Source organism: Malus sylvestris, chromosome 8, assembly GCF_916048215.2.
Source record: "Malus sylvestris chromosome 8, drMalSylv7.2, whole genome shotgun sequence".
Classification (NCBI taxonomy): domain Eukaryota; kingdom Viridiplantae; phylum Streptophyta; class Magnoliopsida; order Rosales; family Rosaceae; genus Malus; species Malus sylvestris.
This window is the reverse complement of record NC_062267.1, coordinates 6,360,195-6,385,046: the sequence shown is the minus strand read 5'-3', so window position 1 is coordinate 6,385,046 and position 24,852 is coordinate 6,360,195. Positions and strand designations below refer to the sequence as shown.

General features: G+C 42.0%; 3 protein-coding genes and 1 pseudogene across 8 annotated transcripts; 3 read left to right on the top strand and 1 right to left on the bottom strand.

Moving 5' to 3' along the window:
* Positions 1 to 989: 989 nt before the first annotated feature.
* LOC126632651 (uncharacterized) lies at positions 990 to 2,422 on the top strand (annotated as a pseudogene).
* Positions 2,423 to 4,234: 1,812 nt separating this feature from the next.
* LOC126632433 (NADH dehydrogenase [ubiquinone] iron-sulfur protein 4, mitochondrial-like) lies at positions 4,235 to 12,346 on the top strand. Of its 5 annotated transcripts, none has more exons than XR_007626722.1 (7): positions 4,235 to 4,516; positions 4,644 to 4,732; positions 5,157 to 5,286; positions 6,145 to 6,174; positions 6,290 to 6,471; positions 8,605 to 9,416; positions 12,010 to 12,346. XR_007626722.1 is itself a non-coding variant. In XM_050302845.1 (5 exons), exons 1-5 carry the CDS (start codon positions 4,358 to 4,360, stop codon positions 6,368 to 6,370), a joined length of 489 nt encoding a protein of 162 aa, XP_050158802.1. In that variant the 5' UTR covers positions 4,236 to 4,357; the 3' UTR covers positions 6,371 to 6,582. The 5 variants fall into 5 exon arrangements, 1 of the variants encoding a protein (XP_050158802.1); XR_007626719.1 differs by having other exon boundaries at positions 8,605 to 9,578; positions 12,156 to 12,346; XR_007626720.1 differs by lacking the exon at positions 8,605 to 9,416 and having other exon boundaries at positions 11,793 to 12,346.
* Positions 6,549 to 7,992, bottom strand: LOC126632430 (uncharacterized). Its single transcript, XM_050302842.1, has one exon. It carries the CDS (start codon positions 7,829 to 7,831, stop codon positions 6,722 to 6,724), a length of 1,110 nt encoding a protein of 369 aa, XP_050158799.1. The 5' UTR covers positions 7,832 to 7,992; the 3' UTR covers positions 6,549 to 6,721.
* A 2,319-nt stretch (positions 12,347 to 14,665) lies between the features above and the next one.
* On the top strand, positions 14,666 to 23,912 carry LOC126632427 (uncharacterized). 2 transcript variants are annotated; one of them, XM_050302839.1, is made up of 3 exons: positions 14,666 to 15,722; positions 16,155 to 16,923; positions 23,532 to 23,912. In XM_050302839.1, exons 1-3 carry the CDS (start codon positions 14,733 to 14,735, stop codon positions 23,642 to 23,644), a joined length of 1,872 nt encoding a protein of 623 aa, XP_050158796.1. In that variant the 5' UTR covers positions 14,666 to 14,732; the 3' UTR covers positions 23,645 to 23,912. The 2 variants fall into 2 exon arrangements, with proteins under 2 accessions (XP_050158796.1, XP_050158795.1); XM_050302838.1 differs by having other exon boundaries at positions 14,666 to 16,923.
* The last annotated feature ends 940 nt before the right edge of the window (positions 23,913 to 24,852 follow it).

Genomic DNA, 24,852 nt, shown 5'->3' with positions numbered 1-24,852 from the left:
TTTCTCCTGACCCGAGCCCCTAATTCGAAACCCTAAGCCCCAATTTGAAACCCTAACCTTGATTTGAAACCCCACACATATAGAGAATTGCTGGAGAGAATCAGAGGTGGGGATGAAGCAGTGAGGAGTGGTGGTGGCCAGAGTGGAGAGAGTTAGTCGGAGTCTGATTATAAGAGGATAAGTGGGTCTTCGAATTCAAGAGGAGAGACAGAAAAAGTTTGAGATTTTGGCGAAGGCAGAGATGGGAGAGAGTGAGATGGGAGAGACATTTGTCTAAAGAGTTTGAGTCTTTAGACATCTTTCTGCAAACTTTCCTTATTTTAATATTATATAATAGGCTATGTTTGCAGTTTGCTTGATTGTAATTTGGACAGCACACAAAAGTCATGTGCTTTTTTGCACACTTTGATTATTTTAGTAATATATAATTGATATTGCAGTTTGCTTCTACACACTTTGTTCTTTGGTAGCGTGGGAAGTACGAACCAAAAGCAAAAGGAAAGGAAGATTTCAGGATTTCGGGATTACCGAAAAATGAAATCTGAAAAACCAATCCCATACTGAATATTTCGATATTTTTTGGTACGGGATTACCAAAGTTTGGGATAATTTCGGTCTAGGTTTGGGATTTTTTCGGTTTGGTTTGGGATTTTTGGGATTTTTTCCAGCCCTAATTGTAATATACATTTTTTGGTGTGTTAGGGTGTTACTACCTTGTTGATGGTGGGTACATAAATGGTCCAGGATACCTTGCACCATATAGGGGAGTGCGTTACCATCTCTAGGAGTGGATAAATAGAAGACTCCCGATTAATCATGAGGAGTATTTCAATACGAAACATGCTACAACTAGAAATGTCATTGAGAGATGTTTTGGACTACTTAAGATGCTTTGGAGCATCTTAAGAAGTCCATCATTTTTTCCAATTAAAACACAACTTAGGATTATGACAGCCTGCTGCCTATTACATAATCTTATTAGAAGACATATGTCATCTGATCCAATAGAAAATGAAATCCTAAACTTGGACAAATATGAAAGTGATGATGATGATGAAGATATGATTGAGACTGTTCAACCTACACAAGAATGGACTGCATGGAGAAACACTTTGGCTATGAATATGTACAATGAGTGGCGTGCACAGGTGTGATTTGATTAAATTTTCTTATATATGCATGTTGTGATTTGGTTATGGTTTGCTATTTGAACAAATAGTGATTTCTTATGTATTGTAGGACAAAGTGTGACCTAGTTATGTATTTATTTAAAAAGTGTGATGATTTGCTTACTATTAATTATATGCACGATTGATTATATGCTATCTTATTGTGTATGTAATTATAGGAATGGAAGTGAACAAGTAGTCAACCAAAGGAAGTAGAAAGGTTTGGAAACAATAGGAAGAAGATGCATTATTGTCCATACTTGAGGAAGCAGTTGTTAAGAATTTATGATGTGATAATGGTTGTTTCAAACCCGGAACAGTGGCTCAGTTTGAAACAGTTTTAATTTGAAATGTCCTAATGCCAATATAAAGGCAATTCCACGTATTGAGTCGAAAATGAGGAGGTGGAAAAAAGAATATGCAATAGTTTACGACATGGTTAATAAAACTGGTTTTGCATGGAATGATGTACGAAAATTTATTGAGGTTGATATCACTGAAGTATAGGTAATTCTCTAACATAATACTAGAATTTAACTTTACATATTTGATTACATAACTTGTTCTTTTACATACATTTTAATAGTATGATTGTGTCTACCAAACTATATCCTCTAGCCCCATTCGTTATGGCAGCTTAATTAAATTAATGGATGCTTGATTATATCAAGACAGATTGAAGGGAACAAAATAAGATTATTTGTATTTTATGGATAGTGTTATTTGTTTTATCATTGTAGGTTAACAAAGAAGCAGAGGGTTGGCTACGAAAATCGTATCTCATGTATGACATATTGAATGTTATTTTTGGGAAAAACCGAGCAACCAGGGTAAAAGTTGCAACTCCTACTAAGATGATGAATGAGCCTACGCAAATTAATGAAAATGAAGATGAAGCTGATGTGGAGACCAGTTCTCCCTGTATTGCTTCGCGTTCTAGCAATTCAAGTACCAAGAAAAGAAAGAGGTCAGTTGCTAATGATAATGATCTTGCTGTGACATTTAAATAAAGGCTTTATGAATCAATTGATAAGTTGGGTAAAGTTTTACAAGCTGCTTTTGGGAAATGAGTGGATCCAAAACCTGAGATTGCTTCAAAATTGTCAAAGATGGATTTGTTTATTGAGGATCAAATCAAGGCATTGAATATCCTTTTCGAAAAGCCATAGAATGAGAGGACATTCTTGTCTTTGGATGGTGCAATGAAAAAATCCTTCGTACTCATGTTACTTTGACAAAGTAACTGCAATTGACATTGGAAAACAACAACAATATATTTTGTTAAAAGTAGCATGCATATCTTTTGTTAAAAGCTGCAGTATGTATATATTTTGGATACTTGGACAAATTGCTTCTTACTGAAAGCAAAGCAGCATCATGCATATATTTTGGCTATTTGGACAAATTGTTTCTTACTGAAACCGACTTGCATTTTTATATTTTGTGAACTTAGATATGTGGTTGGATTAATCTATATAATGTAACGACTGTAGTTGTGTTTTGTGAACCTTCTTTTATGTTATTGAAAAATATTTTGAATTTGATGTATGGAATTTACTAATTTTCTTTGTTATTTGAAAATTTGTTTGGTTTTCAATAGGTATAAATATGAGAAAAGTTCAACAAACAAACAAAGATTTGTCAAATTTTTTTTCTTCCCTTTTCTTATCTGGTTCAGTACTAAACATAGTATAAATAATACGATCATTAGTCCAATATTGCATCAAACGCCCGACTAATTTAGTCATCATTATCTGGTGGCTATTTATCATATCCTACAGAAATAGTCAGTGGCGAAGCCACGTGAGGACGAGGAGTGGCGACCGCCCCTCCCCTCGCCGGAAAACACAGCTGAAGCCGAGGTTTCGCCCCTCCCCTCACCGGAAAACCCAGCCCCTCCATCTCTGTTTTGGCACCGGTGAACTGGTTTTGCTGCTGCGTGCAGCAGCACTGGGTTCTTTTTTTTCCTTTTAAATTAATAAAAAATTTAAAATCTGGCCCGCATGTCCCAAAGTTAGGCCCCTCCATGTCTCATGTCTGTTTCAAATTAGTGCCCCTACACGTGAAACTTTCAATGTTTGAAAAAAACCAAAAAAATATATATGTATTGGGGGGACCGCGTGGCATGTCCCCCATTCCTTAACTTAGTCAGCCCGCGTGTCATGCTTTACCATTCCAAATTTCTCCCTTCCCTAATCAGAGAGAGAGAGAGTGCAAAGCTTCTCCCAAAATCTCAGCAGCCTGAGCCTGCAGCCAACAGAACGGAAAATAAATCCCCATTGGCTGATTTCTGTTGGCTTTTTGCTGCTAACACTAGCCACTCCAGCCGCTAAGCCGACTTCTAGCCTTCAATTTCAAAGGTAAATTTTTTAATTCCTAAATTTATAATCCCTAACCCTAATTAATTATTTAATACGAATTTTGTTTAATTAGTATAGAATCATATGGTAATGCACTAATATGGTTATTGATTATTGATTATTGATATGATTCTATGATTATTGATTGATATGAAATTATGAAATTATTTTTTAGGGTGAAAATTAAAATTTGAATTTTTGATTAGTTGTATTCATATGATTAGTTGAATGAATTTTTTATTTATTTAATAATTTATATGCTTATTGGTATTGATTAATTGAATTGTTGGTTGGGTTATTATGCATATTAGTATAGTCTACTCTAGGATTAAGAGTCTAAGATTTTTTTTCCTTTCCATTTTACAGTTACGTAATAGAACGGTACTATAAGAAACAATGCTTAAATCCTCCTTCAAACATTTCGGGTAGTCCTTCTCCTTCAAATATTCCAAGTAGTCATCCTCCTCCTCCTTCAAATATAAGAAGTCCTGGCTTATAACTTCGCCTCTCCCCCGTCAATTTCTGGCTTCGCCACTGGAAATAGTTAGTACAATCTGAGCTGCCAAATGAAGTCTATGAGTCTTTCTAACTCCCGAAAAATTGGACTGACCTGGCGTAGTCTCCAACTGATCCTTTTTTGAAAAAAAAATAAATGTTGTGTTCGACATTGAGTACGTGGCATAATTATGGCGCAAAAGGACCAATTCTGAACCCTTCTGGTAGTAATTCCACCAAACACTCGTACTTACGCGGTTGGGCTTTTCGTCACGGGAACCATTGTTGCGCTTTCGCCTGAGGCAACCTCGAAGTTTTTCGCTCCAACCAAAAATGGCCCGATCTCTACGACAGGGCTTCAACATCGCCCGAGCGCACGTGCTTTCGCGGCCGCGATGGGCGTCGTCGCAGTCTTCGGAGGCGCTGGTGGAGGTCAATGTCCCCGACTTTGGCATGATCTCCGGAATCCCCGAACAGCATCTCCGACGAAGGGTTAGCTCTTCAATTACTCGTCGTTTTTCAAAATTTTCATGTTTCTTTCTTCTTTTTTTATTATGAAAATTTATTTTTTTCTTTTCAAAATGTTCATAAATTTAATCTTGGATTTGGGTGTGATTAGGTTATAATCTACTCGCCTGCTCGAACTGCGAGCCAACAAGGTTCTGGGAAAGTCGGGAGATGGAAAATTAATTTTCTTTCGACGCAGAAGTACGTATATTGATGTCTTAATCATGTTTTGCATGCATACTTGATGATATTTATAGTTAATTTCATCGATTTTACATAATTAATTGTGTATGTGTAATATAATTAGCTTAATTATCTCAGCTGTGTTGTGTTTCTTTGAAATTTGATAGCAATATTGGTTGATCTGCAATTCCATTATCGGATGCTAATTGTTGAAGAATGTAAATATCCCCGACCGAAAATTTGATGAAATAAAACAGTAGGAATAAATGGTTCTGCTACTAATGCACTGAGAGCTTTTGCGATAAAACCGCACACCAACCGTGTTGTGAGGAGGGAATGTGTAAGTCAGGGATAATATTGGTGTAGCTTCGTCACTGCCGGGAGGTCCGTCTCTCTGAAATCTTGATACTAATTATACCAAATTTCATTGAAATTTTTGCAGGTGGGAAAACCCATTGATGGGATGGACATCTACAGGTGATCCCTACGCCAATGTTGGTGAAGCAGGACTGAGTTTTGAGAGTGAAGAAGCTGCGAAGGCATTTGCTGAGAAACATGGCTGGGATTATACGGTAGGTGACTCTTCGAGTTTTGATCTTTCTGCATTGATAGAACTGTACCCAAATCAAACTGTTCTTGATTTTTCTGTCCAGTTTTATTATATGATTAAGTAAAAAGTAATGGTTCAAGCCTAGGACTGGATTGAATTGGATAATTCATTGTATTCAAGGTACGTAAACAGTGGCGGAGCCACGATTTTAGTCTAGAAGTGGCCCAAAAGTCTGAATCTAAAAAGCTCTCATAATCTTACTCTGCCGTGTGGTGAGCAGCAACCAACCGCTGTTGTTTAGGTCTAGTATGGTGTTGTCCTCATCATGCTCTTCCTTAAATGTAAACCCCAAGCCTCTTTGACTTTCTTCCTCTCTTCCTCCTTCTCAAAGCTGACAAGCAACAGATTGCTTGAACTCCATAAAAGCCACCAGCCTCAAATCAACCTGATGGAAAAAAATTAAAGTAAAAACATTAGATTGGGCCCCCGAGCCTACAGAAAAACCTTGAAAATTGTAAGCATAACGCTAAACTTTTCAGCGTGAACAAAATGTTTGGCTGAGCCTGGAAACATCACAGTCCCTTCATGGCTCTGCCGTAATTTTTTTATCCAGCTTGAACGTAGAACATGAATTACTTGTTCGGAAACCTATTCCATTATGAGGGATCAGTTTTCTTGTCTAATCCCTCCTATGGTATCAAAATAAAAACTCCTTTACCCCTATCTTTTAACGTACCTTAAATTTTATGACTCATCCAGTCCAATCCTATGCACGAAATGATCCTAATGTTCCACAAAATTTTGTATGGAATTGGATATCGTGTGTGGAAATTAACCACAATTTTGCACACTCTTGACTCATAATGAACTGCGCTTGCAGGTCAGGAAGCGTCACACTCCACTTTTGAAGGTTTGAACTTTGAAATCCCCCTACCAAACTTATTTGAAGATGAATTACTAGTTTTTCCAATTGGATCACAGAACGCTAGAAGCTCTATTAATCTAAATCTTATGACCATTCGTAGGTCAAGGCTTATGCAGACAACTTCAAGTGGAAGGGCCCTGAAAAGAGTGAGAAGACTGCAGCTGATGCTGCAAACATCTGAGAACGTTATTTCCTCCCCCAGAATGTCCCTACCTACCCCCGCAAATGCCATTGTGCGCGGTACATACCATTAGCGACAATGACGTCAAGTCGCGGGTGTAGGTAAGTCTTTCCTTGAATCCGATCAGTACTTATGCTTGTGTGTTCGTACTTGTGAAGTGCTGGATTTGGAAAATAAATTGAGATGAACATATTTTTTTTTCTCTCTTAAAACGCTGGGCAAACTTTACATATGCTTCCTCTTACTATATGCATTACATAGAACATATATATACTAAACACTTAAGCTGCATTGTTTCCCTCCCCTAGTGAGCCTAGCTACACTACTTCTCTTAATTACAGTACAAATTTTTCAAGCACTGGAGCTGGAGGACTGACAGCCCTCTCTGCTGTGGGTGTGGAACCTCCATTCAAAGAGGTAGTCCTTGGACTCACAGGACAGCTTCATCACGTCGCAGAACGTGTTGATCGCGTGCTTGTTCATGTCTTTCCCCCACTCAATCCTCACCCAGCAGGAGAACCCGTTTGAGGAAACGGGCACTCCGGAATCAGAAAGCTGCAGACTGACCTCCCCGTTGATCCTCTTGCCTCCAAACCGCCCGTCGCCTCCGGCCACCATGGCGTCGAGCCATGGACACTCTGGCTGGCCCACCATTTCCTTGTAGGCAGAGTTTGCCATCCTCACTTTGTTGTGTGAGTCTGATATGATTGCTGGCAGGGCTTCAGACTCCATCTCCTCCTCGACGTCCTCTGGTTTCTTAGGAACTTGCGCTGCCAGAGTTAAGCTCGGGTCTGCGCTGATGCATCCAACGCTTATGCTGGAACCCACCGGTCGAATTGGCTGCGGCGCTATGACATTGGTGGGTGTTGGTGGAGGTGCAGGGGAATTCCCCTGTAGTTGCTTGAGCAGATCTTTTTCCTCTGGGATTTCAGCTGCCACGGTGTTCAAATCAATCAGCTCCTCCTCTCCTCCTCGGCAGGGTTTGATCAATTCGAACTCTGGCGGCACCACCGCTGGGTTTGTGACAATGGGGGCCGACGCAGGAGGGATATATGGCAGAAGAGGCAGAGTCATCAAACCGGTGGAGTTGTTGGCGGCATCGAGGCTGGCCGGAATGGGAAGCTTCGGAAGCACACGAGCAAAACCATCCAATCTCGGATTTTTCACCGGAGATTGCACATGACAAGGAGTGGCAAAGCCTAGCATTTGATGACTCCTCTGCCTCTTAAAGGTGGTCGGAGAGAGAGCTGATCGACCCCGCTTTCGAGTCCTGGTGGGTCTGGCCTGCAACTGCGGCCAGAGGTTCCTAAGGTAAGGAGAGTCCCTGATTTTCTGAGACATGGACGGGCTTTCGCCTGCTGGGTTTGATGGGGTCACAGGTTTTGGCGCTATGGGCCTGTACCTGGACATAATCTCAGCGGTTTTCTCCGTGTTGGTGTAGGGATTCAACGTCTTGATCATGGTGGCGGTAGCCGGTTCTCTTTGCTAACGCCGGCCTACCAGCTGTTCGGTAACGACGGTGGTGGCGACGGTGGTTGTGAGCCAAAAGAGAGTGTTGGGAGAAATGTGGAGGGAGGAGGAAGGATTTTGAGGGGGGAGGTTGGTGGGGGGTTTTAAGAGAGGGATTGGGTGTTTTTAAGAGTGAGAATTGGACCAATAGGAGAAGGCCAGCATAGATAGAAGAGTAAGCAGAGAGTGACACTTGGAAATGTACGGTGGGTACGTGTTTGTGAGAGCACACAGAAAAATGTCCATGTAGGACTAAGTGGGGTCCATTTTTTTCTGTGCTGGGTATGTGGCTGGGTACACCCACCAATCAGACGCCTGGCTTTGCATGCAATTCTCCTAAAACTGAAGACCAACGCGTGTGGGTTTGGCCGCCATGCGTGGGTACACCTATCACGATTGGTTTGGGCGAGTTTTGGCGTTTTGTTCAATTTACGAAACTGCCCCTTCTTCCGGGTCGGTTTTATTTGGCAGGGGGTGACGTGTCGTTCCGCTGCGTCTGGATCTGCATGCAACCGGATGCGGTGGAGTCTGATTGGTGGGTGAAGCCTCGGGATGCAGAAATTTTTAGTTATGAGTGGTTTTTATGTAAATGGTGAAAAAATTTAAATTTTAAATTATTAACCTTTTAACACGCATTCCACCATTTATATAAGGACATGTGGTATACCATATCGTGTGACGGTTACACTGAAACACGTTTACACTGAAAAATCTCTCGGAGGGAGGTTAAAACGTTACAGAGAGAGAGAGAGCGAGGTGGGAACGGATTACACGTGGCACGATGGGAAAACGTGGTCTGTGCAGCTAGGGCTCTGCGTTTTGTGGAGAAAGCCGGTTCGTTTTGCTTTGCTATTAGCGCTACGCTGCGGTGCTCGCCAAGTCGCTGAGTGGTGGTTGCGTGGGAGGCGCCGCGCGAAGAACGGATGCCGAGGTTGGAGAAGGCTATTGGGTAAGGGGTTTGGTTGTGGGCCCGCTTGGTTCTAGTCAGATCTTCTATTTTTTTAGGCTCCTTTGGTGCAAATCAACGGCCATAATGCATAACTAAATTTTATTACCAATAACACTAGCTTACACGGTAAAGGCCCAAATACAAAAAGCAAAAAATGGACCTCCCGAGCAAATCAAAATGAGCCCAAAACCAGAAACAAATCAAAAGAAAATTCAAGATGTCTGCTACCACCACGGCAACAGTGTGTCACGATCAACCCGATTCGACTCCCCCAATAGACGCCAAAAACACAACCATGCAGCATCGCGGAGATGAAGTGAAGGAAGACCGCATCATCCATCCACAAACGTCGCGTCGATCTCAGCCATAAATTCAAAGGAGCCAGCCACCAATTAAAAGAAGTTCGTGGAATTACCACAAGCAACACTGTCAACAAAGACAGATAGAGCGAAGGGGGTGGTGTTTTATCACCCGAGCTGATTTAGACGTCAAAACTCTACACTCCATCTCGATTGATCGCAACAAATTGCGTTGGAGACTGACTGCAGATCAAATTGGAGGTGCTTGAGGAAGATGGACGCCCATGGGGTATGATGGACATGGCGAATCAGGAAGGAGAGATGGGGAAAAAAGTAGCTAAAGGAACGAAAGAAGGAAACAAAGAGAAAAAGGGAAAGATATGTCGTCGACCCCAGCCACAGCAAGGGCCAGCGGCTTCGAAATTGGACGAAAAGGAAACCACTTACATAGGTGGTGAGCAGAGGCGGATCTATTAAGGGACCAAGGTGGTTCCAGGACCACCCAAAGGCTCAAAAAAGTGGCTATGAAAATCTCCAGGACCACCCAAATCCGGGCTATGGTGGAGGAGAAGAGCAACCATGGCTGCCAAGCATCTTCTGCAAAACAGAAGAAGAAAGAAGATGACTCTTTTTCTTTCTAATTACTTGGCCAAAACGAGACCGTTTTGAGCCAAACCATTAAAAAAAAAAAGAAACTAATGATAAAGACAAAATAAAGGGTAAAGTGAATAGTACCATAATTGACTTTTTAGTGTAAAAATGTGATTTTTCGTTAAAATGAATAGTACCATATGCTTTTCGTTAGAGTTTCCTAAAAAAAATAGAAAGCGTGCATTTTTTATTGTGATTGGACATCCGATCACATCTCTTTGGTTTAGACTCCACGTGAGTTTTACACACTGGGTAATGTGATTTAATGATAAGGACAAAATAAAGGGTAAATTAAATAGTACCATGATTGATTTTTTAGTGTAAAAATATGATTTTTCGTTAAAGTGAACAATATCATATGATTTTCGTTAGAGTTTCCTAAAAAAAAATGAAAAGCGTGCATTTTTTATTGTGATTGGACATCCGATCACATCTCTTTGGTTTAGACTCCACGTGAGTTTTACACACTGGGATTCCTCAACTCTACCAACCAGTAAAAAACTTTAAACTTACCTTCCTTCTCTATGCTTATTGTTGACTGCTGCCCACTGGACGTATAATCTTTGTTGGCATTTGGGTTTAGCCTCTAGTTTGCATACATCTTCCATTCTTCTCTTCGATCCCAAAACCCTAATTAGAGTTTAGTTATGCAAGTTTTTTTTGGGGTGCCTAGTTTATCTATTAGTGCATGTTGTGAGGATTTGTCACTCAAGTGATCAATACAGTGTTTGTCTTTGTATTAACGGCAAGAGTTTTGATAGTCTCGCATTCACGACAAGAGTTACACATTATGTAGTTATACTTCAAGACAACAGAAATATATATTTTATTTTGATAGACAGATAGTGACTTTGTCGTTTTTTTTTCATGTTAGTTTGGTCTAAATCTTTTTTTTTTTTGAGCTTTAAAGTTCAAGGTTCTAAAAGTTGCTAGCCGCTAGTCGGGCGGTGGGCTGGGGCCTAGCGCTTAGCGGCTAGGCGGGGCCTAGGCGGATGCCTAGGCAGATAGGCGGATTTAAGTAAATCTATCATATTTCAGGTAAATAAGTGTCTGCTTCTACTTGAAATATATATAATTTCATCATAAACTACAAAATAGAATGCATATATATCATGAAGTATTGGAACATAATGAAAACATGTGAAATAATGATATAATGTTTGTTCATTCAAGTATGCAACAAGTCTCTTACAATTTATTGAAAAAAAAATGCAAAATGAAAGTTATGTATTTTCTGTTTAAGTGAGTTGCAACCTAGGCGGGTCTAGGCGGGTGCCTAGGCGGGCTAGGTAGGTGCCTAGGTGGTCTAGGCGGTGGACTGGAGCCTAGGCATTAATCGGGGCGGTGGGGTGGGGCCTAGGCGGCTCTAGGCGAGGATTTTTAGAACAGTGTTAAAGTTAGAACCACTCCATGCTAAAATCCTGGATCCACGGTGGTGAGAGTAACTCTCAGGAAAAGAGGGCCTCTAACAAGAAGAGAAGAATCCATTTAAAGTTGGTTCAGTATTGGTTTCATAAATGCTTATTCAAAAAGTTTTTTTTTATATTAAAAATCGTTAAATTTTGTATTAGATTTTAAAGATGCAAGTGTTTTTTGAAAATTGTGTGGAACTGCTTGTTGAAAAAACATTTTGTGTGTGCTTCTTTAGAAAGCGAAAACAATTTTATAATTAAAAAGCTGCGAAACCAAATCATAAGTACCTCATGAGTTGATGGATGATTAGATAATTGAATGGTAGAAAATGTAAGTAAATCGTCAAATGTTGATGATTGGTCAAGTAATATTTATCCAATAAACATGATTACTCCAGTTAATCCATCCTTAAACCACTAATAGGCTGCTGACGAGGAAACCAATGCATAATGAGCACCACACCACCTTATCTAATAATTCTTCTCCACTAAGTTCAAAAAAAAGTTTTTTTTTTTTTTTTTTGTTTTTGTTTTGTTTTTATTTTTATTTTTGTTTTTAAAAAAGACCTCATCATCCAACTACAATCGTCGTGCCATCTTAGCAAAAAATGGAAAGAAGCCAGCCACCAATTAAAAGAAGCCTGCATAATTACCATGAGCAATACTACCAACAAAGGCAGATAGAGAGAAGGTGGTGGTATTTTAACACCCGAGCCAGTTTGAACATCAAAACTCTACACACCATCTCGATGATTTGTTGCATTGAAGACTGACTGCAGATCGAATTGGAGGTGCTTGGGGAAGATGGACGCCCATGAGGTATGAAGGACATGGCAAATTAGGAAGGAGAGCTGGAGAAAAAAGTAGTTGAAGGAACGAAATAAGGAAACAGAGAGAAGGGAAAGATATGCCATAGCGAGGGCCGACGACTTCAAAATTGGACGAAAAGGAAACCACTTCCACAGGTGGTGAGAAGAACTCTCAAGAAGAGAGAGCCTCTCACAAGGAGAGAAGAATCCATTTATAGTTGGTTTAGTATTGGTTTTGTAATAAGTGCTTATTCAAAAAGTTATATATTAAAAATCGTCGAAAATTGTATTAGAGATGCAAATTTTTGAAAATTACGTGGAAATGTTTCTTGAAGAAACATTTTGTATGTGCTTTTTTTTTTTGGGTTAAGATTTTGTATGTGCTTCTTTAGAAAGCGAAAACAATTTTATGATTAAAAAGCTGCGAAACCAAATCATAAGTACCTCATGAGTTGCCTCATGAGTTGATGGGTGATTAGATATTGAATGGTAGAAAATGTGAGTAACTCGTCAAATGTTGATGATTAGTCTAGTAATATTTATCCAATAAACATAATTACTCTAGTTAATTCGTCCTTAAACCACTAATAAGTTGTTGACGAGGAATCCAATACCTAATGAGCACCACACCACCTCATCTAATAAGTCTTCTTTATTAAGTTTGAAAAAAAACTTTGTTTTTTTTTTTGTTTTTAAAAAAGAATGAAAAACCAAAATATAAGTAAAGCATTACTTTGGAGTTAGGAGTAGGGCTGGGCACGGGCCGGGTCGGGCCTAAATTTGAAGGAATCAGACCCTATTCGTTTTAAAATGTAACAGGGCCGGCCGGGGCAGGTAGAGGGATTTTGAGTTTGGGAACTGGACTTAACCCGACCCGTTTCAAACGGGTAGGTTCGGGGTGAGTCCGTGGATCCAATTACTTTTTTATTTTTTTTGGGGTTTTGATACAGAGCTTCAGAACATTCCAGATTGCTCTCATTGCCGCAACCGTTCTTCCCGATCAACCAAAATTGATTTCCCAAATCGACGCCACAACTCCCATCAAGCAGCATCGTAGAGATGAAATGAAGTGATACCCCATCTCCCGGTTACGAACGTCGCACCAGTCTCGGCCAGAAATTGAAAGAGGAAGTTGGAAACTCGACACTTGGACCGGCAGAAGCACTTGACTGTCGACTGTCGAGATTCGAGATGGAGGGTTGAGGAGATTCAGTATGGGTTCATGAGAGAGATCGTGAAAGTGGGGACTGGGTCAATGAGAACCTCTAAGTCTGGGATGTCATCAAGGACTCGAGGAGGACAATCGAGGTTGATGGGTCGTCGTGGTGGTCGCTAAGGCCCAGATTTGCGACGGCAATGATGTCAGGGTGGTGGAGGAGATGACAGACGGAGAGTGACAAAGTGTGGGTGGAATTGTGGAGGGGAAAGGACGACGCACGCGAGACGGCGAGAGAGAATCGAGTTCGAGGACTCAAGTGACATAGTCGAGCTCGAGGAGACCTAGGGTAAAACTAATGGTTAAGATTGGATGGTAGGTTACTCTTCAATCTTGTCTGTCCATTGCAATTACAAACAGGCCAGTCGGGGGCCTTGTTTTTCTATACATCTGGAACCGGGCCACCCTTAAAATTTCATCGCCTTGCCCCGCCCCGCCCCCCCTTCCCCATTTCTCTTATTAAAAAATTGGAACCTGCCCGTACCCGCCCCAACCCATAGTTCCTATATCAGTTTGCCCACCCCTATTTAGGAGTGCCACTTTTTATGTATTTCGGTTGTGACTAATGCATCTTTATTGTTTACATTAAATAATTTAAGTAGTTTGCAATGTCGTATTTTAAAGATTAAAAAAATAAAAATGGTTTAGTAATTTATATACATTGAACAAATTGAATATTTTGATAATAATTAGATTGTCGCAATGAAGTTTGAATGATAAATTGAAAAATAAAAACGGGTTTTTATTATGATAGATATGTGTTAAAATTTATCATTCACAACTGGTGTGGATAGACATTTTACCTAATTATTGTCCGTAATAGTCACATTTAGACCTGTAAACGGGTCGGGTTTATTGGGTTTGGGTCGGGTTGAACCCGACCCGTTAAGTTAACGGGTCACCCGAACCCAACCCGTTAAGCTAACGGGTCACCCGAACCCGACCCGTTAAGCTAACGGGTCACCCGTTTCACCCGTTATCACCGGTTAACAATTATTATTATTTTTTTTTTTGCATAAAGTTTATTTTTTGTTATCAAGACTTTACTAAAATTACTAAAATATCCTCAACTAACGGGTGCTAACGGGTGTTAACGAGTCCTAACGGGTCTAACGGGTTGACCCAAAGTGACCCGTTATTTAACGGGTTGTTAACGGGTTCACCCGTTAGCGACCCGACCCGTTAAGCATCCATCCAAATACAAATATTAACGGGTTGGGTCGGGTCGGGTTAATGGGTTGGGTCCAAAATACCAGGCCTAGTCACATTGACGGTAATGACTGAATCTATCACACGTTAATGAAAGTTTCCCGACGGAAATGGACGAAAATGACCTACAATTTGACGGAAACGTAAGGGAGGGATTGACTCAAAACTTTTTAAATAAAGAATATTAGAAATTGCTCATTGTTTTTCCTTTAATAAAGAAAAAGAAAATCGAAAATAAATAATGGAAAAGGCTTTGCCTTTGTCGTTGGGTTTGGCTCAGTCATTCTTTAGTGGACTGTGGAGCGAAAATGGCGGACACCAAATTCAAGAGGCACCAATCTGTGCCCGCCAACTACGTCACCCTCAACGACCTCAAAGAGCGCTGGCTCAGAGACCAGGAACGACAGCAGAAGGAGAAAGAACGACGGCAAGAGGAGAAGAAACGACAGGAAGAGGACGAGAAACGACGACGAGAGGAGAGGGAACGGCGAGAAGAAGAGGCGAAGCAGAAGAGGCAAAACGCCATCGTTCGGAACCTGGAAATCGGTTCCAAGCCTAGGTATGGTGGTAATCGGGGACAGCTTCGGCCAGTTAATCGGAGTGTTTCGGAGTTCGGTGGGGCTGAGGTGGAGGGGAAAAGAAGGGAGGAAGGAAAGCCGAAGCAAAACGCTGTCGTTAAGAGAGCCGAAACCGATGACAAGCCGAGGAATCGCGAGAATCGGGCAGAGTTTCGGCCGGTTTATCGGAGTGTTTCGGAATGCGAGGTTATTGAGCTGGAGGGAAAAAGGGGCGAGGTGGGAGAACCGAAGGAAAACGTCGTCATTCAGAGAACCGGAACGGGTAACAATTCGAGAAATCGGAGTGACCGGGCACAGTTTCGGACGGTCAATCGGGTTGGTCTGGCACCCTTGTTGGAGAGGGAAAGAAGTGAAGAAGCAGAGGCGAAGCAGAACGCCGTCGTTGGAAGAACCGGAACCGGTAACATTCCAAGAAATCGGAGTGATCGGGCACAGATTTGGCCAGTTAATCGGAGTGTTTCTGAGCGGGAGGGGAAAAGAAACGAGGAAGAAAAGCTGAAGCATTACGCGGTCGTTAAGAGAGCCGAAACCGATGACAAGCCGAGGAATCGTGGTAATCGGGAAGACTTTCGGCCGGTTAATCGGAATGTTCTGGAATGCGAGGATGCTGAGCTGGAAGGGAAAAAAAGAGAGGAAGGAGAGCCGGAGGAAAACGGTGTCTTCCGAACCGGAACCGGTAACAATCCGAGAGATCGGGCACAGTTTCGGACGGTGAATCGGGTTGGTCTGGCACCCTTGCTGGAGGGGAAAAGAAGCGAGGAAGAAGAGGCGAAGCAGAACGCCGTCTTTCAAAGAGCCGGAACCAGTAACCATCCGAGAAATCGGAGTGATCGGGCACAGTTTCGGCCAGTTAATCCGAGTGTTCCGGAGCGCGATGGGACTGTGCTGGAGGGGAAAAGAAGCGAGGAAGAAAAGCCGAAGCAAAGCGCTGTGGTTAAGAGAGCTGAAACCACTGACAGACCGAGGAATCGCGGTAATCGGGAAGAGTTTCGGCCGATTAATAGGAATGTTTCGGAATGTGAGGATGTTGAGCTGGAGGGAAAAAGAAGCGAGGAAGGAGAGCCGGAGGAAAACGGCGTCGTTCGGAGAACCGGAACGGGTAACAATCCTAGAAATCGGAGTGATCGGGCGCAGTTTCGGACGGTGAATCAGGTTGGTCGGGCACCCTTGCTGGAGGGGAAGAGAAGCGAGGAGGAAGAGGCGAAGCAAAACGCCGTCGTTCAAAGAACCGGAACCGGTAACAATCCCAGAAATCGGAGTGATCGGGCACCCTCGCTGGATGCTAAAAGAAGCGACGAAGAAGAACTGAAGCAAAACACCATAGTTGGAAGAACCGAAATTGCTAACAAGACGAGGAATCGGAGTGATCAGGGGCAGTTTCGCCCAGTTAATCAGGGCGTTTCAGAGCTCGAGGTTGCTGAGCTGGAGGGGAAGAAAAACGAGGAACCAGAGGAGGAGAAGAAATGGAAGAAGAGGAAGGGTAACAGAAATTGGAAGAACAAAGCTAGGGAAGAGAAGGAGGAGGTGACTGAGAAGGAAGGTGGAGTGGACGAGCCTCCGGTGCGTGGCGAGAAGGAAAACGATCAGGCGACTGGAAAGGAAGAAAACGGAGTTGGAATTGAAATTGAAACTGAAATTAGGGCAAAGAGCGAGAATGTGGTTCTGGCGGAGGAAATTGTACCGAAATTTGAGGGTTTATCGGTGGATGGTGAGGCTGGTAATGGGGATGATAAGCTGAGGAGGTGGAGTGGAGCTGATCGCCGTGGTAACGGTGAAATAAGGGATTATGATAAGAGGGTAGGCCGCTTCCATTTACAGAGACAGAGAGGTTCTGGGTTTAGACTTTGGGTTAAGAAAGGCGAGGTTGGTGACAGCAATGGCGGAGGAGTTCAGAGCTTGGAGGGCAGTGAAGCTGTTTCTGGTGAGTCAGAATTCACTATTTGTTTAAACAATGCCTTTGTTTGTGATGTTTGCTATTTTATCATAGCTTATTTAACTGATTTTAGATGAAGGGAATGCAATGATTAGAAAGAAAAAAAAGGTTTTGGTATGCCGAGAATCGTAATGTAGCATGAATTAGAGCATTTCTAAGTTACAATGCTGTGGGAAAAGGTAGTTTTGTGTCAATTGGTTAAGATTGGGAACAGTAGGGATTGATAGTCTGAGCGAAAGATTTGACGCATAGCATTGATCAAAAGTTTGCAGTTTAGTAGGAGAATTGTAAATATCATTACAAAAGATTTGATTTGAGAAGAACACGAAGGGTAATATCAGCTTCAGCTGGTAAACTTGTAGCTTACTAGAAGGGAAGTATAGGCGCTGGAGGCACAGTTAATGTTTTTATTTTAAGGGAACACTACCCCAACCTACATGCTCCACTCAGAAAGCTTCAACATACAAGCTTCAACAAAAGAAAATTCAAAGAACTTAGCGAAGAAGGCTTTGGTGTATTTAACACAATACGTTGAAATGAAGGAAAGCTTATTTATTGATATCCCCGATAAGCTACAAATATGTACATATACTTGAGTCAAAATAAACACACAAGAGGGAGCCTTCACAAAGGTTGCTTAGGAGAAGTCTCAGCAGTCGGTAGAGCCCCAGAAAGAGAAGGCACCGGAGGGGGATCATTTGGAGCCTCAGTACTGGACAGAACCCTAGAAGGAGGAGGCATCAGAGGTTGATCATTTGGAGCTTCATTACGCGGTACAACCCCAGAAGACGAAGGCAATAAATGCCTTTGGAACAAACCCACAAATCTCTGATGATCAAGTAAAACCTGACCATCAGTTTCCTTCATCTGGTCAAGCTTCCTCTTCATGTTTGTAGCATAGTCATGTGCGAGCCGGTGCAACTGTTTATTCTCATGCTTGAGCCCTCTAATCTCCTGTTTGAGACTCATCACTTCAGCCGCCAATGATTCAACTTGGCGGGTTCGAGCAAATAGGCGTTGGGCCATATTAGACACAGAACCTGCACACTGAACACTAAGAGCCAGCGAATCCTTAACAGCTAACTCATCAGACCGTTTGGAAAGTAGTCTGTTATCTTTGGGAGTGAGAAGGTTCCTGGCCACCACCGCAGCAGTCATATCATTCTTCATCACGGAATCCCCAACGGTAAGAGGACCAGTTGGGGAGACGAAGGATGGGCGCCATATGTTGTCTGGAGAAGGCGGGGCTGCCTCTTCAACAAGGTTCAAGTCAAAACGACGGTCGGAGGGGCCAGACATTTTCAAAGGTGTTGAAGAGAGAAGAGGTCGGACAAATCAAGATCTTAGAAGTGCAAGAATGAAGCTTCTACTGGTGGAGATTCAAGTGTGCTTTGGAACTTAATGCCAGCCTCTATAAAAATCTGCACTCGACGGAGCTTCAGAAATCAAAGAGGCGCCTGCTCAGAAATCGAAGAGGCGTTTGCTTTCTCAAAAGTTGGGCTGCTTAGAGATCACGAGGGTTGATCTCAGAAATCGAAGAGCCGTTTGCTTTCTCAAAAGTTGGGCTGCTCAAAGACCACGAAGGCCGATCTCAGAAATCGAAGAGGCGCTCGCTTTCTCAAAAGCTGGGCTCCCTAGAGACCACGAGGGCCGATCTCAGAAATCGAAGAGGCACCTACTTTCCCAGCCTTGTCAGCACCTGTCACACGCACACTCAGCTTTGCGGAAATTATGGGCATTCTGTCAAAGACTTCTGGGGAAGTAGAAAACACAGGAATCTTACTGTTCAATCACCCACTTCCCACACGCAACAATAGCTCATGGGTACCACAGATAACTTTGCCAAAGTTCTCTGCCAAAGTTGAGCACGTGAAGCTTGCAACTCCCACTACATCGCTCTGACCAAGAAGGGTAAAAGAATAGCAAAGAAACAGCACTAACAAAGTTTAGACCCATAAATTTTGAAGGTCTAGCTACCATATTATTACCCACAAGGGTAAAGGAACAGTACCACTGCTGGATAATTGGAAAGTCCATGTATGTCAACCTCTGTGCTTCGTGGCAAGGTAGACTAGCAAACATGCCCAACCTTTACTCACATTCGAGAAAACACTCCCAATAAGATTGCTTGCTCCAAAATCGAAGAGGCACCGTCCTCCGAATCTAAAGAGCCAGACTCCCAACATGACTACTTTCTTAAAAATCGAAGAGAGGGTAAAGGAACAGTACCATTGCTGGATAATTGGAAAGTCCCTGTGTGTCAACCTCTGTGCTTCGTGGCAAGGTAGACTAGCAAACATGCCCAACCTTTACTCACATTCGAGAAAACACTCCCAACAAGATTGCTTGCTCCAAAATCGAAGAGGCACCGCCCTCCGAATCTCGAGAGCCACTCTCCCAACATGATTACTTTCTCAAAAATCGAAGAGACACTGCTCCCCGAATCTCGAGAGCCAGACCCCCAGCATGATTGCTTTCTCAAAAATCGGTGAGGCACCGTTCTCCGAATCAATCGAAGAGGCGCTCGCTTTCTCAAAAGCTGGGCTGCTCAGAGACCACGAGGGCCGATCTCAGAAATCGAAGAGGCATCTACTTTTCTAGCCTTGTCAGCACCTGTCACACGCACACTCAGCTTTGCAGAAATTATGGGCATTCTGTCGAAGACTTCTGGTGAAGTAGAAAGCACATGAATCTTACTGTTCAATCACCCACTTCCCACACGCAACAATAACTCATGGGTACCACAGATCACTTTGTCAAAGTTCTCTGCCAAAGTTGAGCACGTGAAGCTTGCAGCTCCCACTACATCGCTCTGACCAAGAAAGGTAAAAGAATAGCAAAGAAACAGCACTAACAAAGTTTAGACACATAAATTTTGAAGGTCTAGCTACCATATTATTACCCACAAGGGTAAAGGAACAGTACCACTGCTGGATAATTGGAAAGTCCCTGTGTGTCAACCTCTGTGCTTCGTGGCAAGGTAGACTAGCAAACATGCCCAACCTTTACTCACATTCGAGAAAACAGTCCCAACAAGATTGCTTGCTCCAAAATCGAAGAGGCACCGTCCTCCGAATCTCGAGAGCCAGACTCCCAACATGACTACTTTCTCAAAATCGAAGAGAGGGTAAAGGAACAGTACCATTGCTGGATAATTGGAAAGTCCCTGTGTGTCAACCTTTGTGCTTCGTGGCAAGGTAGACTAGCAAACATGTCCAACCTTTACTCACATTCGAGACAACACTCCCAACAAGATTGCTTGCTCCAAAATCGAAGAGGCACCGCCTTCCGAATCTCGAGAGCCAGACTCCCAACATGATTACTTCCTCAAAAATCGAAGAGACACTGCTCTCCGAATCTCGAGAGTCAGACCCCCAGCATGATTGCTTTCTCAAAAATCGAAGAGGCATCGTTCTCCGAATCTCGAGAGCCAGATACCACAGACCACTTTTTCAAAGTGCTCTGACAGAGTTAAAACATGTGAAACTGGCAGCTCCCACTACCGTGCTATGACCAAGCAGGGTAAAGGAATAGCATTACTACTTGTTGTTAGGGAGACTCCTATATATGTCGACCTCCATCCCCAACGGACAGGCAGACCTGCAAAAATGCTCAACCCTTCATCATATCTGAGAGGGCACTCCCAACAAAGCCTTTCGAAATATTCAGCTTTCTTTCCCCCCGATAATACCTCTGCAAACAAGCTATACTAGAGCAAGAATATCTCATATCATCAGGGTTAAAAGCAAGAGTATCCCATATCATGCTTTTTCCCTGTTTTTTCTTTTGGCCTTGTTTTTACCTGCAAGACAAGGAGAAAGAGAGCAATCAGTCAGCACTTGGAATCAAGCTTCCAGCCAGGAACTGACTGCCTGGAACCCCTTACCTGATTACTTACCTGGCATTGCTCTCGAGTACTCATCTTCATCATCTTATGTTTCCAGGGAAGATTCCGCATCTGCTTGAGGAACAGATAGGGCAAGTGCGAAGGATACAAGGAAGCATGTGGAGACAAGCGTAACAGCACACGTGCCGATACATCCATTACTCTGTCAAAAGCAAAAGTATCCCATATCAGCAGGGTGGAACGTACTCTAGATTTGATGGACTTGTTTTGACCCTCAAATTCTTCAGTCGGCCTTATACTCTGGAGGAAACCAGAAAACCCTCCAGCTCAGTTCAAGAATAAGCCTGTGGAAAGTTACTTCTTCAAAAGCAAAAGTATCTCATATCATCTCTTCTCATTTTTCTTCTCTTTATCCTTCATGCTGCTGCAAGATGGGGAGAAGGTGAACAATCAGTCGGAGCTCTGATTGCTTACCTTGTCTGTCACCTCTTTCAGCAGACCCCCTAGCTCGGCGACTTGGGGGACTCCTACTACATGGTTTGTATCGCGCTTGACCAAGCCTGAAACTACAAGTAAGCTTCAAGTGAAATTGATACATTACCTTGTGCATCTCCACCAGTTAAAGATACCACCCCTGGATGGAGGAAGAGTACTTCCAGAGAAGATGCCACATCTACCTATGAGACAGATAAGGCAAGTCAAGACGACACCACACTCCGATACTTAGAAGTTTCGTGATTACGAGATCATTCTCCCACAATATTTCCTAATGTCATTTGTACTAAATCATTCACTCGTACTCACTAAAGGAGAGCTTGAACCTATGTACTTGTGTAAACCCTTCACAATTAATGAGAACTCTTCTATTCCGTGGACGTAGCCAATCTGGGTGAACCACGTACATCTTGTGTTTGCTTTCCTATCTCTATCCATTTATATACTTATCCACACTAATGACCGGAGCAATCTAGCGAAGATCACAAAAAGCGACCGTTTTCGTTACCTAGGATCTATCTTGCAAGAGAACGGAGAATTAGATGGAGATCTCAACCATAGAATACGAGCTGGATGGAAAGAGTGCATCCGGCGTGTTGTGTGACCGTCGTAGGCCACTGAAGCTCAAGGAAAAATTTTATAGGACGGCAATAAGGCCAGCGATGTTGTATGGCAGAGAATGTTGGGTGGGAAGCATCAACACGTACACAAAATGGGTGTAGCGGAGATGAGGATGCTTCGTGGGATGTGTGGGCACACGAGAAAGGATAAGATTGGGAATGAGGATATCCGAGGTAAAGTAGGAGTAGCCGAAATTGTAGGAAAGATGAGAGAAAATCGGCTCTGGTGATTTGGACATGTGCAAAGAAGGCCGACTGACGCTCCGGTTCGAAGATGTGACTACGGGACAGAGGTTCAGGGCCGAAGGGGTAGAGGAAGACCTAGGAAAACTTTGGAAGAGACTCTAAGAAAAGACTTAGAGTACTTGGATCTAACGGAGGGCATGACACAAAACCGAGCGCAATGGCGTTCTAGGATTCATATAGCCGACCCCACTTAGTGGGAAAAGGCTTTGTTGTTGTTGTTGTTGTTGATTAAAGTTTCCTTTCAACAAAATGGTTGCTCCTTTGTGACTGAAAGGTCACGGGTTCGAATCGTTGAAACAACATCTTTGCAAAGTAAGGGTAAGGATGCGTACCTCCAACCCTCGCAAAGCAGGGGAGCCTTGTTCGCTTGGGGTTGCCCTTTGGATATATTGGATAAGGTAAAGGGTTAAGTAAACATTGGAATTGTTAAAGCAAAATGCTGGATGGAAGGGACTTTGGAGAGGATGGAGGAGTATGTGTTTAAGTTGGTGATATATGTTTTTGTCAAAATATTTTCGACAGATTAGGATAGTTGTAACCTGTGAATGAAGAAATTTTTATGAGGTCTAGGAGGTAGGGGACTTGAAGTCATAAATCTGAGTTGAACTGGATGCCAGCCGTGATCGATATTTAGAGGAATTTACAAACTTAGGAAGTTAAAGTAGGTTTTAATAGTTAGCATGAATCATAATGTAGCATGAATTAGAGCATTTCTAAGTAACAATGTTGTGGGAAAGGTAGTTTTCGTGTTGATGGGTTAAGATTGGGAACTGTAGGGATCGATAGTCTGAGCGAAATATTAGATAGATAACGTTGATCAAAAGTTAGCAGTTTAGTAGGAGAATTGTAAATGTCATTACAAAAGATTGAGTTGAGAAGAAAACGAAGGGTAATATCAGGTTCAGCAGGTAAACTTGTAGCTTACCAGAAGGAGAGTATAGGCGCTGCAGGACACGGTTAATAGCTTTGTTACGAGGTCTAGGAGGTAGGGGACTGGAAGTCATAAATATGAGTTGAACTGGATGCCAGCCACAATCGATGTTTAGAGGAATTGACGAACTCAAAAGGTTGAAATTATTGGCAACCAGCCCCTCTGACAGATAGAAGCTATAAGCTGTCGAAGGTAGTATAGCTCTTCAATTGATCATTTCCATGACGAGTTTTACGGTCAAGATTTCATGCATACCATTGCCTCTTTATGAACATGCTTTACCCGAAGGCAACATTGTTTTGTTAAACGTGCAGCTTTGAGAATAAGGGTACAAACATTTCTGTTTCGGTTGAGGATAACGGCGTTAGTGAAGAGGGAAAATATGGTAAACCATGAGTATCTCAAGGGATACCGTCGTTGGCATCAATAAATTTTCTTTCTCATGATTGCTCTGCAGGTCCGAGTGGAACATCTTTGAATGCAAGTTCACGGAAGTTGGCTGGGGAGACGAGCACGAATTATCCAATACAGAGGTGGCGAAGCAGATGTGAACCGAACTTGTCACGCTGATGCAGTGGTTTAGTTGATAACTTGTAAATCACCGGAGAACATGCGTATTTCGGTTTGATGATTGACCTAATCATAATTCGGGTACTTTTACTTGACTGTTGATCGTGATTTCGTGTGGAACTGATCGTGATTTCGGCATTTGAATTTCATGTATAAAAAGATGGTGATGCTCTGTTGTCGAAATGTGTATATTTTATGACTTTCATTAGAATCTCCATGTCTCTTAAGCTCTCTATAATGCAGGAATTGTTTTCGGTTCTTCAGGAAATTAAGGTCCATAATTAGCATGGAAGTGATTTCCGCACACCGATTAAAGTAGAACAATTGTGAGCGGAAATCATTTTCGATTTAATATTCAATGAAAATAAGTACTGGTTTGGTACTGAGGTGCTTTTATAAAAAATGGGTATATAAAAAAGCTGAGCTTAAAAAGGTGTTTGGTAAACATTTAAAAACAACTTAGCTTCACAGTTTTGGGTGAAAAAAAAACTGAAAACGTGAAACAGTAAAAATGAGTTTATTCTCACAGCATAGCAAAAATAGTTTTTTTTCTTCAAAGTACAGCAATACCAAACCAGCCCTAAATCTTATTGTTAGAATCATAATGAAATTACCTCTCAAGCTATTCAATTAAAAATTTACATTAAACAAAATCGTTTTTCAGTTTTGAAATCATCAAGTTTAAAAACCATGTCCTATGTGTTGAATATATCACTGCAAACTCATCTATGCCAGCTCATCAAAATAGTTGTAAAGGATTGGATGATGTAATAGTTAATTGGAAGAGTTAATTAGTTCTCTAGTCAGCTATATATAGATATTGTAAACAGATAGTAAAATCAGTTCTTTAAGTTTAATACAAAAGCTTCATTCATTCAATCTCAAACTGGGAAACCTAGTTGAGATTGAGAGGGGATGTTGAATATATCACTGCAAACTCATCTATGCCAGCTCATCAAAACAGTTGTAAAGGATTGGAGGATGTAATAGTTAGTTGGAAGAGTTAATTAGTTCTCTAGTCAGCTATATATAGATATTGTAAAAGTCAAACAGTATATGGGTAAAATCATGTATATTATTCTCTCTGAGAGTAGAGTATAAATAGGGTTTACAAAGAGTACTATACAAGTAAGTAAACTATACAGGTAAGTAAACTATACAGGGAAACAAATAGAACCCTAAATACGGCTAATTAATCTATACAAATC